The sequence below is a fragment of the Pongo pygmaeus genome, chromosome 14 (genome assembly GCF_028885625.2).
Source record: "Pongo pygmaeus isolate AG05252 chromosome 14, NHGRI_mPonPyg2-v2.0_pri, whole genome shotgun sequence".
NCBI classification, from domain to species: Eukaryota; Metazoa; Chordata; class Mammalia; order Primates; family Hominidae; genus Pongo; species Pongo pygmaeus.
Window position 1 is genome coordinate 85,091,383 of NC_072387.2, and position 18,325 is coordinate 85,109,707.

General features: G+C 37.3%; 1 protein-coding gene across 26 annotated transcripts in view; it reads left to right on the forward strand.

Annotated features, from left to right (window-relative positions):
- LMO7 (LIM domain 7) overlaps positions 1–18,325 on the forward strand; it is a 239,179-nt gene that overhangs the window by 98,639 nt on the left and 122,215 nt on the right. For all 26 annotated transcript variants that reach the window (XM_063650951.1, XM_063650955.1, XM_063650961.1 and 23 more), the window contains one exon: positions 8,643–8,712. In XM_063650951.1, coding sequence (XP_063507021.1) covers positions 8,643–8,712 — 70 coding nt within the window. The remainder of the gene's footprint in view (positions 1–8,642; positions 8,713–18,325) is intronic.

Here is an 18,325-nt window from a genome sequence, read left to right on the forward strand (position 1 = left end):
TCTAGCAAAAACAAGATTTTTTGTTTCAAAGAAAGAGTATATCAAGTTGAAAGTCAGCTTGGCAAACATGAACTTAAAAATTCACTTCAGTTATGGTAGAGACACTCTAAAGACTCATTTCAAGTTTTGCAGAAGTTTTTTAATATTGTGCCCTCAAAGTTGAGGGTTGAAATCCTGGAGAGAGACTGATATATCACTCTCACTTACCTGAGGGATTGAGATGAATTTAGTAACATTACTTCGTAGTTAAATAGTACAGGAAGCCAGGTCCCTCCGTTAGATTCCTTTTGCTTTCTGTTGTTTTTGTTTTGAAGACTTTTTAAAAGAACAGTTTTGGGTTCACAGAAAAACTGAGGGGAAGGTACAGAAAGATCCCATATTCTCCATGCCCCTACACATGCACAGCCTCCCCCATTATCAACGTCCCCCACCAGAGGGGTACAATGGTTACAAATGATGGACCTACATTGACACATCATCATCACCCAGAGTCCATTGTTTACATTAGGGTTCATTCTTGGTGTTGTACGTTGTATGGTTTTGGATAAATGTGTGATGACATGTACCCATCATTATAGTATCATCCAGAATTGTTTCACTGCTGTAGAAATCCTCTGCGCTCCTCCTATTCATCCCTCCCTTACCTCTAATCCCTGGAAACCACCGATCTTTACTGTCTTTACTATTTTGCCTTTTCCGGAATGTCACATAGTTGGACCCATGCAGTGTGTAGCCTTTTCAGATTGGCTTCTTTCACTGAGTAATATGCACTTACTTCCATGTCTTTTTATGGTTTGATAGCTCATGTCTCTCTTTTTTTTTTTGAGATGGAGTCTCGCTCTTGTCCCCCAGGCTGGAGTGCAATGGCACGATCTCGGCTTACTGCAACCTCCGCCTCCTGGGTTCAAGCGATTCTCCTGCCTCAGCCTCCCGAGTAGCTGGGACTACAGGCACGCACCACCACGCCTGGCTAATTTTTGTATTTTTAGTAGAGACAGGGTTTCACCATGTTGGCCAGGCTGGTCTCGAACTCCTGACCTCAAGTGATCTGCCCGCCTCGGCCTCCAAAAGTGCTGGGATTATAGGCGTGAGCCACTGCACCCAGCCAGCTCCTGTCTTTTTAGTGCTGAATAACATGCCGCTCTCTGGAGGTTCCACAGTTTGTTTATTCATTCATCAAAATGAAGGCCATCTTGGTTACTTCCCAGTTTTGGCAATTATGAATAAAACTGCTATAAACATCCATGATATGGTTTGGCCCTGTGTCCCATCCAAATCTCATGTCAAATTGTAATTCCCAGTGTTGGGGGAGGGACCTGGGGGGAGGTGATTAGATCATGGGGGCGGGTTTCCCCCATGCTGTTCTCGTGATAGTGAGTGAGTTCTCATGAGACCTGATGTTTTAAAAGTGTGTGGCACTTCCCCCTTCACTTGCTGTCTGTCCTTTTCTGCCACGGTAGGACCCGCTTGCTTCCCCTTCGCCTTCCATCATGATTGTACATTTCCTGAGGCCTCCCAGTCATGCCTCCTGTTAAGCCTGTGGAATTTTGAGTTAATTAAACCTCTTTTCTTCATAAATTACCTAGTCTCAGGTAGTTCTTAATAGCAGTGTGAAAACGGACTAATACAATCTGTGTGCAATTTTTTGTGTAAATGTAAATTTTTAGCTCCTTTTGGTAAATACCAAGGAACATGATTGCTGGATCATATGGTAAGAGTATATTTAGTTTTGTAAGAAACTGCCAAACTCTTTCAAAATATCTGTACCATTTTGCATTTCTACCAGCAGAGAATGAGAGTTTTTGTTGTTCCACGTCCTTGTCAGCATTTGGTGTTGTCCATGTTCTGAATTTTGACCATTCTAATAAATGTGTAGTGGTATCTTATTGTTTTAATTTACATGTCCCTGATAACATATGATGTGGAGCATCTTTTCATATGCTTATTTGTCATCTGCGTGTCTTCCTTAGTGAGGTGTCTGTTAAGGTCTTTGGCCCATTTTTTAATCAGATTTTCTTATTGTTGACTTTTTAAGAGTTCCTTGTATATTTTAGATAAGAGTCCCTTTTCAGATATGTCTTTTACAGATATTTTCTCTCAGTCTGTGGCTTGTCTTTTTATTCCCTAGACGGTGTCTTTCACAAAGCAGATATTTTTAATTTTAATGAAGTCCAGCGTGTCAATTATTTCTGTTATGAATTGTGCTTTTTGTGTCTTATCTAAAAAGTCATTGTCAAACCTAAAGTCTCTAGACTTCCCCCTATGTTTTCTTCTAGGAGTTTTAATAGTTTTTGGTTTTATATTTAGGTCTGTGATCCACTTTGAGTTCATTGTTGTGAAGGGTGTAAGGTCTGTGTCTAAATGCCCTTTGCCTTTGATGTGACTTTGGGAAATTTTCTACTACTCAGTGAAACCCATTAGTGCTATAATTATTGAGGGTCTCAGAATAAGAGGTATCTGCCCTGAGACTACCCAAGCTTTGCTAGACTTACTTCAGGATGCTTCAAGCAGAACAGTGAGGCTATCAAATAAAGTTCCATCATAAGAAAGTGATGACTATAAATTACATTGGTACTGACATTGCTGTTGCACATACTTTCCCATCTTAGCATTTACTGTTAACTTTTACTGTGTGTTGTAGGTAATTCAGCAGTATTCAAAATTACTACCATAGAAATTCTAGAAATTAAACTTAACACCAATTTTGCTAGCAATCTTTGAAAATATTAAAGTGAACATAAATATTTATATTGAATGCTTTTAGACTTTTAAATTATATATACTGGTTATTTTACTCATGGGCATATGATTACTTAAAATATTGCAGCTTATGAATTTAAATAAAAGTTATTAATTTAAAATTTTAGTAAGGCATATACTTAATTAAGATAACCAGTCCAAGTTAATGTATCTGATAGTTTACTCTTTTGATCAACGTTGACAATAAGTAGAGAATATCAAGGTTTGACTTTTCTGGCAACAAAAAAATACTAGGGAGGAGTGTTGTTGGTAAGAGCAATAAACAATTTCTAGCATTTGAAAGCAGAGGTAAAATGTTTAAAAATTTCTTTATAAAGAAGATAGAGAGTTTGAAGAATTTGTTTCATATTTCACAGAAATGTTTCTGCATTAAAAACTGGGCAGTGGATTTTAATAAATATTTGTAAAGCACCTATGAAATTCCAGGTTTTTTTTTTTTTTTTTTTGCTAAGTGCTAGGCGATGCTGTTTGGAAAGGGAGAGGGTTGTCTGTGCCTCTGGTAGCTGGACTGTCTGATTGCTCTGCTGCTGATCCCAGCACATTGCCATATTTAATACACATTAAAATGCTTAATGAGCAGAATTTGTGTTAGAGGAAAAGTAAGCAAATGCATTAATGCCATATAGTGGATAAAACAAAAATCATTGTTTAAAATAGGCACATAGACCAATAGAACAGAATAAAGAACCCAGAAATAAAGCCAAGTATTTACAGCCAACTGCTCTTCCACAAAGCAAACAAAAACATAAAGTGGGGAAAGGACACCCTATTCAACAAATGGTGTTGGGATAATTGGCAAGCCACATGTAGAAGAATGAAACTGGATCCTCATCTCTCACCTTATACAAAAATCAACTAAAGATGGATCAAAGACTTAAATCTGAGACCTGAGACCATAAAGATTCTGGAAGATAATATTGAAAAAGCCCTTCTAGACATTGGCTTAGGCAAAGACTTCATGACCAAGAACCCAAAGGCAAATCCAACAAAGATAAATAGATGGGACTTAATTAAATTAAAAAACTTCTGCACAGCAAAAGAAATAATCAGCAGAGTAAACAGACAACCCACAGAGTGGGAGAAAATTCGCAATCTATACATCTGACAAAGGACTGATGTCTGTAATCTACAGGGAACTCAAATCAGCAAGAAAAAAACAATCCCATCAAAAGTGGGCTAAGGACATAAATAGACAACTCTCAAAAGAAGATATACAAATGGCCAAAAAGCATATGGAAAAATGTACAACATCACTAATAATCAGGGAAATGCAAATCAAAACCGCAATGTAGTACCACCTCACTCCTGCAAGAGTGACCATAATCAAAAAATAAAAAAAAAGATAGTTGTTGGTGTGGATGCAGTGAAAAGGGAAGAGTTTTACACTGCTGGTGGGAATGTAAACTAGTACAGCCACTATGGAAATCAGTGTGGAGATTCCTTAAAGATCTGCCATTACTAGGTATCTACCAGAGGAAAATAAGTCATTATATGAAAAAGATACTTGCACACCCATGTTTGTAGCAGCACAATTTGCACTTGCAAGAATATGGAACCAGCCCAAATGCCCATCAATCAATGAGTGGATAAAGAAAATGTGGTGTATGTATACATATACCATGGAATACTACTCAGCCATAAAAAGGAACGAAATGGCATTTGCAGCAACCTGGACGGAATGGGAGATCATTATTCTAAGTGAAGTAACTCAGGAATGAAAAACCAAATATTGTATGTTCTCACTCAAAAGTGGGAGCTAAGCTATGAGGATGCAAAGGCATAAGAATGATACATTGGACTTTGGGGACTCGGGGGAAGGAGTGGGGAGTGGTGAGGGATAAAAGACTACATATTGCATACAGTGGATACGCCTCAAGTGATGAGTGCACCAAAATCTTAGAAATCACTACTAAAGAACTCATTCATGTAACCAAACACCACCTGTTCCCCAGAAATCTACTGAAATAAAAAAATAAAAGATTAAAAAAACCCCAAAATCATCATTGCTCTTTAATTTGTGAACAAAATTAAAGAAAGTGATATATTTCTTTATATAATTAGAATATATAATTATGAAATAAAGATATAATTAAAGATTATATCTTTAAAACTTTAGTTACTAATAGAAGTTTGATAATGTGAGGATATATATTTAGAAAATGTATGTGACAGATATTAGAAATATGTATGTGTGAATGACTAATAAAATAATTCACAGGTTAAAAAGTTCATTCAGTGTATTGATATGTTGTTCAATGTCATCTTCCTTGTTCATTGTGAAAATCTTTGGAAATAGGAGCTCAAAAGGTGTCCATAAATTTTGTACCTCAGCTGAAAAGCTTTCTGATAAAGGGAAAAATGAGATTTGGCATTTAGAACTAGTTTTTGGACACTATTAGAAATAAAGCCTCAAATTCTAGTTCTCACTAAAGCTTTTATAACTGAGCCAGACATTATATTGAACTTTATGTACAGTTTTCTGAATTGAGTTATATTTAGAGTGGGTTATATTCACTGACAAGGCTTTTGAACAGAGCCAGCTCTCTAGTATCTGTCATTGTGCAACTCCTTTGAAGGGAGTGGACAATTTGAGAGTGAGGGAGGGGAGTGAGAAGAAAAGGAAGGAGGCAACTTGACAGATGTCTTAGTCTGTTTGGGCTGCTGCTATGTCAAGATACCATAAATTAGGTAGTTTATAAACAATAGAAATTGATTTATCACAGTTCTGGAGGCTGGGAAGTCCAAGATCAAGGCACTGGCATATTTGGCATATAGTGAGGACCTGCTTCCTTCATAGACAGACTTCTCACTGTAACCTCTTGTGGGGGAAGGGGCAAGGCAGCTTTCAGGAGCCTCTTTTATGAGGGACCTAATCCCATTCATGAGGGTTCTACTCTCATGACCTAATCACCTTCCAGGGGCTCCACCTCCTAGTACTGTTACTTTCAGGGTTAGGATTTCAAAGTATGCGTTTTGGGAGGAATTCCAACATTCAGATCCCAGCAAGGGATGAGCTGAAGGAGAAGGAGAGAAACTGCAGGACTTAACCTGTGAATGCTCTGACTTGGGAGGTGTCAGATTACTAGGTGCTTCCTTCTGGTTTTAATCCTACCAAAAGAGCAAGCCTCTGATGTACTAACCAAGCACATAACCAGGTTTAGGCTCTGGCCTAAGGAAAGAGCCTCTTGGGGGAAGAGAGAGAGAATTCCACCTAGGGCTAGAGCGATGGAACAAGGGAATACAGGCTGAAAAAATGGCTCCTTGACTGATTCTAGATCCTAGTACATAGAGGTATCTGGAAGGTTATTATGTTATCTGAATCTTGAACAGAATCAGTTACCCGAAGCCAGTGTTACCTTAGGAATTCCATATGTGTGATCGAAGATTGATTATTATGCAAAGAAGTTCTATTTGTAGAAGAGAGTATTTCCATAGACGATACTTGTTTTTGATTTGACATAAGGCTATGCCCCTATTCCTCTAGGCAGACTTAAATTTCACAGAAGTTTAGATTTTATGAGACCCATTGTTTTTCTCCTTAGAAGAATTATTCTAAAAGGTTTTCCTTTAATTGCATATGAAAATAATTTTTGATGATTCAAAATTTAATTGGGTGTTCAGTATTTGCCAAGACTATATGTGTCTTTTCTCCATCTTGTAGTCCTTAGAATTGTAACTACTGACAAAATAAAACAGCGTTTTCCTTTAGTGACTCAATTTTTTAGAGGCTACTTTGTGTGTTATTCAGAGTATTGTTTTTTCCTCAGCTTATTTCCGTGTTTGCACATGTACTTGAAAGTTTAGGGTGGAAAAGGAATGCTAATCCATTGTATGTCTGTCGCTTCTAAGTAATAGCTTTGAACCTTCTGATGAGGGAAGTGTTAATTAACTCATTATTGGGAGACATCATTTATCTTTTCTATTTCCTTTACCTGTATCTCTTACTTCCCTTGGCTGACCAAATTGAGAGTAGGTTGTGCTATTATTAATTCCAGAAACTGTATTTTTTTAAAATGTACTTTCTCTTATGAAACCTGTAATATAAAAATGGTATGTGATATGAACAGGTTAACTGAATGACCTGGCCAAAGTCACCAGTGACTCAAATAGGTAGAGCAGAAATTTATGATACTCTTCCTCCTGCCAGACTTTCCTGACATTTTATATGTTGCCTCAGCTCATAATGGCCTCTAATTTATGTCATTTAAAGATCAAATTTCAAAATACAAGTTACTATAAGTCAGTGCTGAGCTAGTGGTCACAAACTGCAAATAATTTCTTGATTTATACTTTCCAGAATTATGTTCCTATTCAGTAATGCTGCAGTTACTAGTTCTTCTATGCATTGCAAGAATGCCACCAGTAACAGAAATATAGAAATACCTTGTTAATAGGGAACAACTAGAAGAATTAATTTGCAGTTGTTATTTCTTATAAACTTAATTCTTTTCTGGCTCCTCAGCTAGTGATTAAGAAAAAAATCACGTAGACATGAAGGGAGAAAGCTTTGCTTTTACTTGGCTTTCTGTGTACAAATCAGAAATTAGGTATCATGGAATAATTGTTCTAGGAAATTGAGTTGAGAGAATGGTATTATTAACTATATTAACTAACTTGCCTAATGATCTTTGTGTGTAGAAACGATGAAAACAGAAAAACATCTTTGTTCACCAAACTAGATCTTCATAAGCCACTGTTTTATAATTTTGAATCCTGTTGAACAACATTCTGTAGGTTATTAAATCAAGACTTTTGTCTTTTTTTATTTCCAGCAAACTCAAGTGTATATATAAGTCTTTGGAATGTTGAAGGAGTGACATTCCACAGGCTTCAGATTTTTTTTTTTTTTTTTTTTTTTTTTTTGCTGCCCATTGTGCTAAGGAGACCAGTAAATTAAGAATGTTTAATGATTTCTCCTTTATTTGCTTTCTTTTTGGAGCTCTGTTACAGAATAAAAAATTATTTCTTGTGGATGGGTTTTTGAATAGGAAAATCAGTTTCAAGATACTGTTCTCTGACAGTGATTAATGATTAACCAAGCTAACATTAATAGAAAAGCATTTTTATAGTATTAAATTTCTACATGACCTGGCACAGTGTCAGTGAACAAATCAAGAAAAAAGAATTATAATAATCTAGATTTAGAAGCAAAATTGTACTCAAGTTTCAGTTGTCAAAGCCGAGTTTCTTTTTTATAGAGTTGGGAGACATAGATATCTTTACAATGTCTCTCATATTAACTTAAACCGGTTCTGTTTAATCTAAAATACTAGATTCTGAGGTAACTTAGTTAATTTGGGGGAGTTCTGGTACATTGAATTTAATGTTTGCCCAGTCATTCTGCTGCGGTAATAAAGCAATCAATTATGGACTTGAATGAGTTACCAATAAAAACTAGTTGACTATTTGTATGAGTCCACCTCACCTTTTAAATGTGGCAAAATAATATGATTTTGAAGCTACCTTTAAAAATGATCAGTTTGAGAAAACAATCAATGAAAACTATTAGTAGAAAATAGTATTCTTTGGGTGAAGTGAGATAAATTATGATGAAGAGATTCTTAAACTGGCAATTGAAACAGAACCAAATATTACTTTTCTTTAATGTGAAACTAACTCTTTGAAGGATGGCTTTGGATATAGAAGTGGGTCTGTGTCCACACGTAAAGGATATAGACTATGGAGAACCACTCACCGTTGTGTGTGGTGCTCTTCTTTGTCTCTAGACTTGATGTCTTGGTTATTTGCTTTCTGATGGGCTGTTGGCTCTCTGTATAACACATTGAGGGGAGGGAATAGTTATATATGTGATTTTTGAGAATGCTAAAAAAAAAACTGATATTGGCATCTTGTAATTGCATCTGTTATTTGTTTACTTTCAGTTTGATTAATAAGCTTAAACCTGGTGTCATTAAGAAGATCAATAGACTGTCTACACCAATAGCAGGATTGGTAAGTAGTAAATTATCTTCACAACCAAATTTATTTGTCTTTGAAATGTAAAGAAGTGGGCATAGGCAGGTTTTTGTATCTGCAATTACCATTGAAATTAGGTTATGGTTTTTTTGTTGAAGCAAAGTGTGTTTGGTGATGTCCTCCTTTTATCTGTAGTTCCTTTCTCTGTTTCCCTTTTGCCTGGAGGCTTTTATTTTATTTTTTAATTGTTTGTTGGTTTTGATGTTTGTGCCCTCAAACTTCATATGTTTCCTTTCTTGGCTTATTTCTTCCACAAATGGCATTTGTTCAGGGTCACCTTCTGAAGCTCAGCCCTGTGTGCGCTGTTTGCTGGCTACCACAATGGTGGCCCAGACTGCGAGATGTGCACCAGTTGTTATGTTTCTGCCACATGATGCTTGTGCATTACCCTCAGCCAGCACACAGATCCTAAATACATTTCCAAAATAGTCAAGGCCTGCTAGCTCTGTTACTTCATGTAATAGGTTTCCCACCAAAGTCCTGTGTGAGGCTGCACAAGTCTCTGTCTTTCTCTTTGCCACAGTGATATTACCCATAAAATGAATGTGATGGTTCTGTAGGTTCTAACTTTCAAATCAGGATTTTGTGTATAAAATATACCCCACACTGTCCCAAGGTAGCTACTCAGACGGGGTAAGACATTTCAGAGGACAATAATAGTGTGGGGCTCTGTCTGTGGGAATAATTTACAATCAAATACAAATAATGGATAATTTTTAAAATGTTAGAAATCCTTAAAAATCAATGCAATGATAGGAGTCAGTTAAATCAACTTCAGAAAACTCTGAAGTTTAAGATAACTAATAGTTAGAATGTAAACACAAACCTTACTATTTTTAGACTATTCATGCTGTTTATAGTGCATTCAGGAAACTTCTGTTTGACCACTCATGTGTTTACAGATGTTAAAGGCATGGGTAATTAAAGTTAGCAATACCAAAATTTCTGGATTTGCAGAAGTTATGAAAATGTCATTAAATTCTTGATAAGGGTGTTGGTTGCAGAGTGCTTCTCAGAAAATATCTGTCTAGGAGAGAAGGAATGAAAAGTTTTTAATAATTTTATTTCAAAATAAAATACACATAAAGTTCCCAGAGCAGCTGGGCTCAAATATTAATTCCTTCCTTCCTACCAAGTTGCCTCCATTCTATATCTATCATTAATAGACAGCTGACCTAATAATTTTAGTGGTTTCAAATTATATAGGCCGGGCGCGGTGGCTCACGCCTTTAATCCCAGCACTTTGGGAGGCCAAGGCGGGCGGATCACAAGGTCAGGAGATCAAGACCATCCTGGCTAACACGGTGAAACCCCGTCTCTACTAAAAATACAAAAATTAGCCAGGCGTGACTGCGTGTGCCTGTAGTCCCAGTTGCTGAGGAGGCTGAGGCAGGAGAATGGTGTGAACCCGGGAGGTGGAGCTTGCAGTGAGCCGAGATCACGCCACCGAACTCCAGCCTGGGCGACAGAGCGAGACTCTGTCTCAAAAAAAAAAAAATTATGTGTGTGTGTGTGTGTGTGTGTGTGTGTGTATACATACAGAGCTGTACAATTTAAATATTTCTACCTAAGTTTTATCTGTACTTTTCTAAAAATCATTCTCATGCTGTGACTCTATTTGTCCCACCCCTACTCATCCCCTCTTCAGGAGGAGAGGGAAGGTTTGTAGGACCCTGGAGCTTGTGAGCCCTTTCCAAAAATGGGAGAACACCTAAGATTGGTCGGTTCTGTGTGTATATGTATACGTATACACACACACACACACACAATTTTCTACTAGTAATAAAGTGAGTCAGAAGAGGTTTGTTATTTAAGGAATAAAATGAAAAAAATTTAGTTTTTGAAGTCTTTTTTAAAATTTTTTTGAGATGGAGTCTTACTCTGTCGCTAGGCTGGAGAGCAGTGGGGCGATCTTGGCTCCCTGCAAACTCCGCCTTCTGGGTTCAAGTGATTCCCCTGCCTCAGCTTCCTGAGTAGCTGGGACTACAGGCGCACGGCACCACACCCAGCTAATTTTTTTTTTTTTTGGTATTTTTTTTTAGTAGAGACGGGGTTTCACGTTGGCCCGGATGGTCTTGATCTCCTGACCTCGGGATTTGCCCGCCTCAGCCTCCCAAAGTGCTGGAATTACAGGCATGAGCCACTGCGCTTTCTAGGAGGAAATATTCAGTTTAATAAAACAAATAAGCTTTATATAAAAATGACTTATAAAGTATCTTATTATTATATAATATACTTTTAATAGTAAATTTCAATAGCATTGAAAACAAATGGCTTGAATTAAATAGCTTATTGCTTTAATTTAAAATTGTCATTTCTTGGATCAATTACATGCATTTTAAAGCAAATTAGACTTTGATCTCAAACACCCTGCATATTTGGAATGCTCGAATTGTAGTGGTTTGTTGTTGTTGGCCAGTGGAGGTTTTATTCAATTTCCTGATTGTATGATTATATGAAAGCACAAATGTATTTTATTTTTAAATTCAAAGATCTCTCCAAGTATTTCTATTTCAAGCATCAGAAATTCTATCTAGTTTAGATTTTATCTTTAGAAATTAAAGTGAACTGTATTTCTGGTATATTAAATAGGACTATTTTTCGAATACAGGACACTGAGCATTTTCGATTGGCTATAGGAGCATAAGAGTGACCACAGCTGCAGAATTGGGCTAAGCTCAGTTGGTTTAAAGTTGTCATCATGCCTCACTTGACTCCTTCTGATGCCTGTTTGTCAGGATGGTTATATTAAAACTTCTCAAAGCCTTAATTCCAAGTATGAATTAGGGCTCCAGCAGATGCCTGGAAGGGTTGTTATGAGGACTAAAAGGGTAATATACAGCTAGTCTGACATGCAGATAGTCAAAGAATGTTTTTCAAATAAATAATTGAATGCCTACTAGGTTGAAGATTTTTCTAGTTTACAACTGTGTATCAGAGGAACAAAGGAGTCACAAACCATGACCTCAAAGAGTTTACATTCTAGTGAAGGAGGGGAGACAAGGCAAATAAATTAGCAAACAAGCAAGAAAGCACCACGTAATAAATGTGCCACAGAGCATTACAGTGGACTGTGACATTTGTTGCACGTCCATGAGCAGTTGTAGGGGAACTATGAAGACTGACCTCTAAGGATTCCTTGAAGAGGAGGATGTTAGAAGCCTTAGTTGACACTTCCAGAAGAAGAATGAATAATCCGAGCCAGACTTGTCATACTAGCCATTTTTGTGTTCACAGCATCTAGCATAGTGACTGATACATATAGGAGATCAAAGGTTTTTTAAAGAAATGAATGAACAAAATTTCCATTGTGAAAAATAATAAATTCTAGAATTGGGTCTTTGATGGGATAGTGCTATAGGTTGAATTGTGCCCCCCCCCCCAAAATAAATATATTGAAGTCCTAAACCCCAGTACCTTAGAGAGTGACCTTATTTGGGAATAGAGGTGTTGGAGATGATATAACTAGTTATAATGAGCTCATACTGGGGTAAGGGAGGGCCCCTAATCTTAATATGACTGGCGTCCTTCTAAAAAGATGGCCTGTGAAAACACAGACACACAGGAAGAATGCCATATAAAGACAGGATTGGAGTGATGCATCTACAAGCCAGAGAACACCTATGATTGCTGGCAAATCATAGATTTCATAGGGAGCGTGGCTTTGCTAACACCTTGATTTTGGACTTCTAGCATCCAGAACTGTAAGACAAAAAATCTTTGTTGCTTTAAGCCACCTGGTTTTTGGTACTTTGTACCAAAACGAACAAAGTACCAAGTACAGCTCTAGGAAATTAATACAGATAGGTACATGTTTTAGTTAATATCTTTTGTTTTTTTTTAAAAAAACTTTTTACTTTGAAATAAATATAGATTCACAGGGAACTACAAAAAAAAATGGTACAAAAAGGTCCTCTGTACCCTTCACCCAGTTTTCCCCATTTCCAGCAGAATTTCTTTGGTGTCTCTTAGTTGAGGTTCCCAAAGAGGAATCTGAATGGATTCCTTTTCTTTGAAGGCTGCAGATATCCCAGGTCACTGGCCAGCCTGTGGATGAGTTCCATAAGAAGACAGTTGTCTTGGCCAAATGAGCTGTGGTCAGGAGTGTTGTTTTTTTTGGCCCATTCAGTTCAGATTGAGGTGGGTACTGTGAAGGAGGTTTGTGTAAGGTGGATACACCAAGGCAATTCAAATATAGTAAAAATTTCTGTGTAAGGGTTTAAGCTGAATTGTTATGGTGTTCCACACCCCATCTTCCATTACTCCTTTCTTACACCCTTTGCTATAGCTATGCTTTTCATCCAAGTAACCTCAGCTACCATGTGTATTTGGCTTCGGTGTCAGGGCAATGGATTTACCTTTTGCATATGGACCTGTGGGAAAACCATAGAAGATATCCCTTGAGCAATGGCAATACAGAGAGAGATGTTTAGATGGTTTGGAAATATATTGAATGCTTTGCTTGAAACATTCATGCAATTATTTTTTCTTTGGGAGGACAGTAACCATGTTTTCCTAGATTTTTTTCTTTTTTTTTATGCTGTATGTTATTTTTAAATTATTATTATTATTATTATACTTTAAGTTTTAGGGTACATGTGCACAATGTACAGGTTAGTTACATATGTATACATGTGCCATGCTGGTGTACTGCACCCATTAACTCGTCATTTAGCATTAGGTATATCTCCTAATGATATCCCTCCCCCCTCCCCCCACCCCACAACAGTCCCCAGAGTGTGATGTTCCCCTTCCTGTGTCCATGTGTTCTCATTGTTCAATTCCCATCTATGAGTGAGAACATGCAGTGTTTGGTTTTTTGTCCTTGTGATAGTTTACTGAGAATGATGATTTCCAATTTCATCCATGTCCCTACAAAGGACATGAACTCATCATTTTTTATGGCTGCATAGTATTCCATGGTGTATATATGCCACATTTTCTTAATCCAGTCTATCATTGTTGGACATTTGGGTTGATTCCAAGTCTTTGCTATTGTGAATAGTGCTGCAATAAACATACGTGTGCATGTGTCTTTGTAGCAGCATGATTTATAGTCCTTTGGGTATATACCCAGTAATGGGATGGCTGGATTTTTTTCTTATAGAGATAGGGCTTTTCTCACTTGGCTGAGTTTAATTTTGTAAAGAAATACATGTTCTCTATCTCTTCTTTCTGTTCTTCCCAAAGCCATGTTTTTTACAAAAATCTAACCCAAGAGTTTGAATCTTCCAGAAAAACAGCTGGTGTTAAATGTGGGTATGTTCAAATCACTGAAACTCAAAACCAAAACTTTATTTGGGATTTTTTTTTTTAAACCCAGTCTCAAAACAAAACCTTGAAAAACAGTTGAGATATCCTGATGGTAAGAAGAGCTATTGAACCAGAATAATGTTTACCATCTGATATGTTAGTGTGCACAAAATATAAAATGTGTAGAAACATCAGGGAAGTCATTAACCCCAAGACCTATAGTCAGCCTGGACCCCTCATGATTTATTTGCATTTAGCTAAAGCAAGTTTTCTCAGCCTTGGCACTGTTGACACTTTGGCCAGATAATTCTTTGTTGTGGAGTTCTGTCGTGTGCATTGTGGAATCTTGAGCAGTATCCCTGGCCTCTACTCACTAGATGCCATTCCCCCATTTGTGACAGTTAAAAATATCTCTTGACATTGCCAGTGACTCCTGTGGGATAAAATCATCCCTGATTAAGAACTACTGGGCTAAAGAATTAAGAAATTAAACACTGCCCTTTACACAGGCTCTTTGGCTCGCTGACTGTAGATTTGATTACCTACTCATGCTTTCCATTTTAATTTCCCTTTGAAAAGCAAAAATATTCCAGAAAATTTGGTTTGAATCAAATTCCTCTGAATGTCTGTGTCAATCAGTGGGCTCAGTGGGAAAATCCTCAGTATATTCACGTTTGTGTAAAAAATATGTGCCGAATGTTCAATTCCCACCTATGAGTGAGAATGGATACAGGAAGGGGAACATCACACTCTGGGGACTGTTGTGGGGTGGGGGGAGGGGGGAGGGATGGCATTGGGAGATATACCTAATGCTAGATGACGAGTTAGTGGGTGCAGCGCACCAGCATGGCACATGTATACATATGTAACTAACCTGCACATTGCGCACATGTACCCTAAAACCTAAAGTATAATAATAATAAATAAAAAAAAAATGTGCTGATTTGAGCATCTTTCAGATTACTTTCAGGAGTAGAATGTGTAAGGCATGACCATAGAGGCTGGGAAGATTGTCTCCTCATTCAGGAGTGCTGTAGAAAGCAGGAAATGGGCAGTGATGCCAGCTAGCTTAAGCTGTTGGATGTGTCAGTTTCCCTTGCCTTCGTAATGGCAAAGGAAATAAGAAATAAAAGGCAAGTCTATGCATCCCTTCTTACTGCTATTTTCTGGAAAGTTTTTAATGGCTAATGTTCTTGTACCTGTGTGAAATTACTTCTGACTCTTTCATCTTTACTCTCCTACACACTTCCCCTCACTCTCCCACAGCAAAATAGTGTGACCTGCTCTATGTGGCGATCACTGCTGACACATCGGGTTGTTCCTTTCCAGCAGCAATAGAAAATTCACCTGAGGAATCTGCTGTACAATTTAAATATTTCTACCCAAGTTTTTTCCTGTACTTTTCTAAAAATCGTTCTCATGCCATGACTCTGTTTGTCCTATCCCCACTTACTCCCTCTTCAGGAGGAGAGGGGAGGTTTGTGGGACCCTGGAGCTTGTGAGCCCTTTTCAAAAATGAAACTAAGAGGTGAGACCTCAAGACATAGTGCTTTTTTGGGGAAAAAGCCCACTTCTCTTTTCTCTTCTTTCTCATCTAAGTTGAAATAACATAAAAAGTACAAATATAATTACTGTTTTCATTCAAGGGTAGCACTTTTCTGGGTAGGAGGCAAGAATGAATTTTGTATGGTGAAGAGAAAATACTTAAGGAATATTAGAATGTGGCTTGGATGAGTTACAGGAATAAGCAGACAGTATGTGCCTTGCTTGAAAGAGTGGTGATACGGAGGGTTGCTCTGTGCTGGGTCAAACCCCATGTGTGTCTCAGAGGGAGTATCTCTCTAGTGGTAATAAGCAAGACAGACATTTGTGAGTATGTTTGGATGCTGAAGTATACAAAACACTGGGGCTGGGTTTGGTCACTCACGCCTGTAATCCCAGCCCTCTGGGAGGTCAAGGCGGGAGGATTGCTTGAGCTCAAGAGTTTGAGGCTACAATGAGCTATGATTGCATCACTGCACTCAAGCCTGAGTGACAGAGTGAGGCCCCATCTCTTTCAATAAATAACGTAAATTAAAGAAGCAAAACACTGATATAAGCAACAACATGGGAAGAGATGGGAAGGTGGTATTGTAGAGCTAGTTTAAAATAACCACTTAAAGGTAAGATCATTAGTGTCTCTGTTCTCTTCTGGAATTTTAGTGCTGATTTTGTAGATTTGTTTGAGGAGAATATCTACCTAGAAAATTTAAGAAAGGTTTCTGCTGGGTGAATTCTGTGTGACTCCCTCGTCCTTGCCTGCTTACATGCCTAGTCACTAACAGCAGTATTGGTACTGAGCTGATTCTGGCTGTCATGACCTCCATCATCAGATGGATGTAAACAGCCTCTGCAACTTAAGGAAGATGTGGAGGGGCAACACTGAAGTCCCCTCCTGTAGCAAGGATCTGGAACAACTTCTGCCTCAAGTCTGCTTTTGTTTTTTGGTACATTAGATAAATATTGAAGTCTGTATATTTCTGTAAATTATCATGGTCTTTAACTTTTATTTATTTTTCACCTATCAGTGTATTGGAGCAATTTCATATCTATTGCATCAGACCTTGGTATTTCATTGAGTTAAAAGATATTTGATTTTTAACTTTTTCTTTCATTTCCTGATAGAGACAGTGAATGTTAAAGGATATCAATAAACTTGATGATATTGTGGTTCTTTATTAAAACTACATTGAATAAATATTTTTATTTCAAAGGGAGGGTGAGCCACTGTCACAATTTGTGACATAATGCCTCAAACACTAACATTTAAACGTTCTTATTTTACTAGTTTGTCAATCTCATCAATTTCCTTAAAAACAAAACACCAATAACAAAAACATGGAGTATTTTTTTTCTAAGTAAAGACATAGGAGAGTACTATAGTATTACCATTATCAATGTATTATTCTACTTGTGTAAGAATTTATAGCATAAAACTTAGCCATTTACTAAAAATAAGGTCAGTTTACACTGATGTTTTCAAAAGGAAACTTCTGGCCATTGTCCTTGATGAACATCGATGCAAAAATCCTCAACAAAACACCAGCAAACTGAATCCAGCAGCACATCAAATAGCTTATCTACCATGATCAAGTAGGCTTTATTGCTGGGATGCAAGGTTGGTTCAACATAGGCAAATCAATAAAAGTAATTCATCACATAAACAGAACTAAAGGCAAAAACCACACGATTATCTCAATAGATGCAGAAAAGCAAGCCTTTTGATAAAATTCAACACTGCTTCATGTTAAAACTCTCAATAAACTAGGTAGAGAAGGAATATACCTCAAAATAATAAGAGCCATCTGTGACTAACCCAGAGATGACATCATACTAAATTGGCAAAAGCTGGAAGCGTTGCCCTTGAAAATTGGTACAAGACAAAGATACCCTCTCTTACTACTCCTACTCAACATAGTATTGGAAGTCCTGGCCAGAGCAATCAGTCAAGAGAAATAAGTGGCATCCAAATAGAAAGAGAGGAAGTCAAACTATTCCTGTTTGCAGACGACTTGATTCTATAACTAGAAAACTGTATAGTCTCGGCCCCAAAGCTCCTTAAGCTGTTAAACAACATCAGGTAAGTTTCAAGATACAAAATCAATGTACAAAAATCTAGCATTCCTATATGTTAACTACAGTCATGCCTAGAGCCAAATTAGGAACACAGTCCCATTCAGAGTTGCCACAAAAAGAATAAAATATGAAGGAATACAGCTAACCAGGGAGGTGAAAGATCTCTGCAATGAGAACTACCAAACACTGCTTAGAGAAATCAGAGGTGACACAAATAAATGGAAAAACATTTCATGTTCATGAATTAGAAGAATCAAAATCATTAATATAGCCATACTGCCCAAAGCAAATTATAGATTTAATGCTATTCTTATCAAATTACCAATGACATTCTTCACAGAACTGGAAAAAAATTTTTTAATATGAAACCAAAAAAGCCCCAATAGCCAGGGTAGTTCTAAGCAAAAAGAACAAAGCTGGAGGCATCATACTACCTGACTTCAAACTACTACAGGGCTACAGTAGCCAAAACAGCATGTTACTGGTACAAAAACAGACACATAGACCGATGGAACAGAATAGAGGGCTCTGAAATAAGGCTGCACACTTACAGCCATCTGATCTTTGACAAAGTTGACAAAAACAAGCAATGAGGAAAGGACTCCCTATTCAATAAATAGTGCTGGTATAACTGGCTAGTCGTATGCAGAAGATTGAAACTGGAACTTTTCCTTGTACCATATACAAAAATTAACTTGAGATGGACTAAAGACTTAAATGT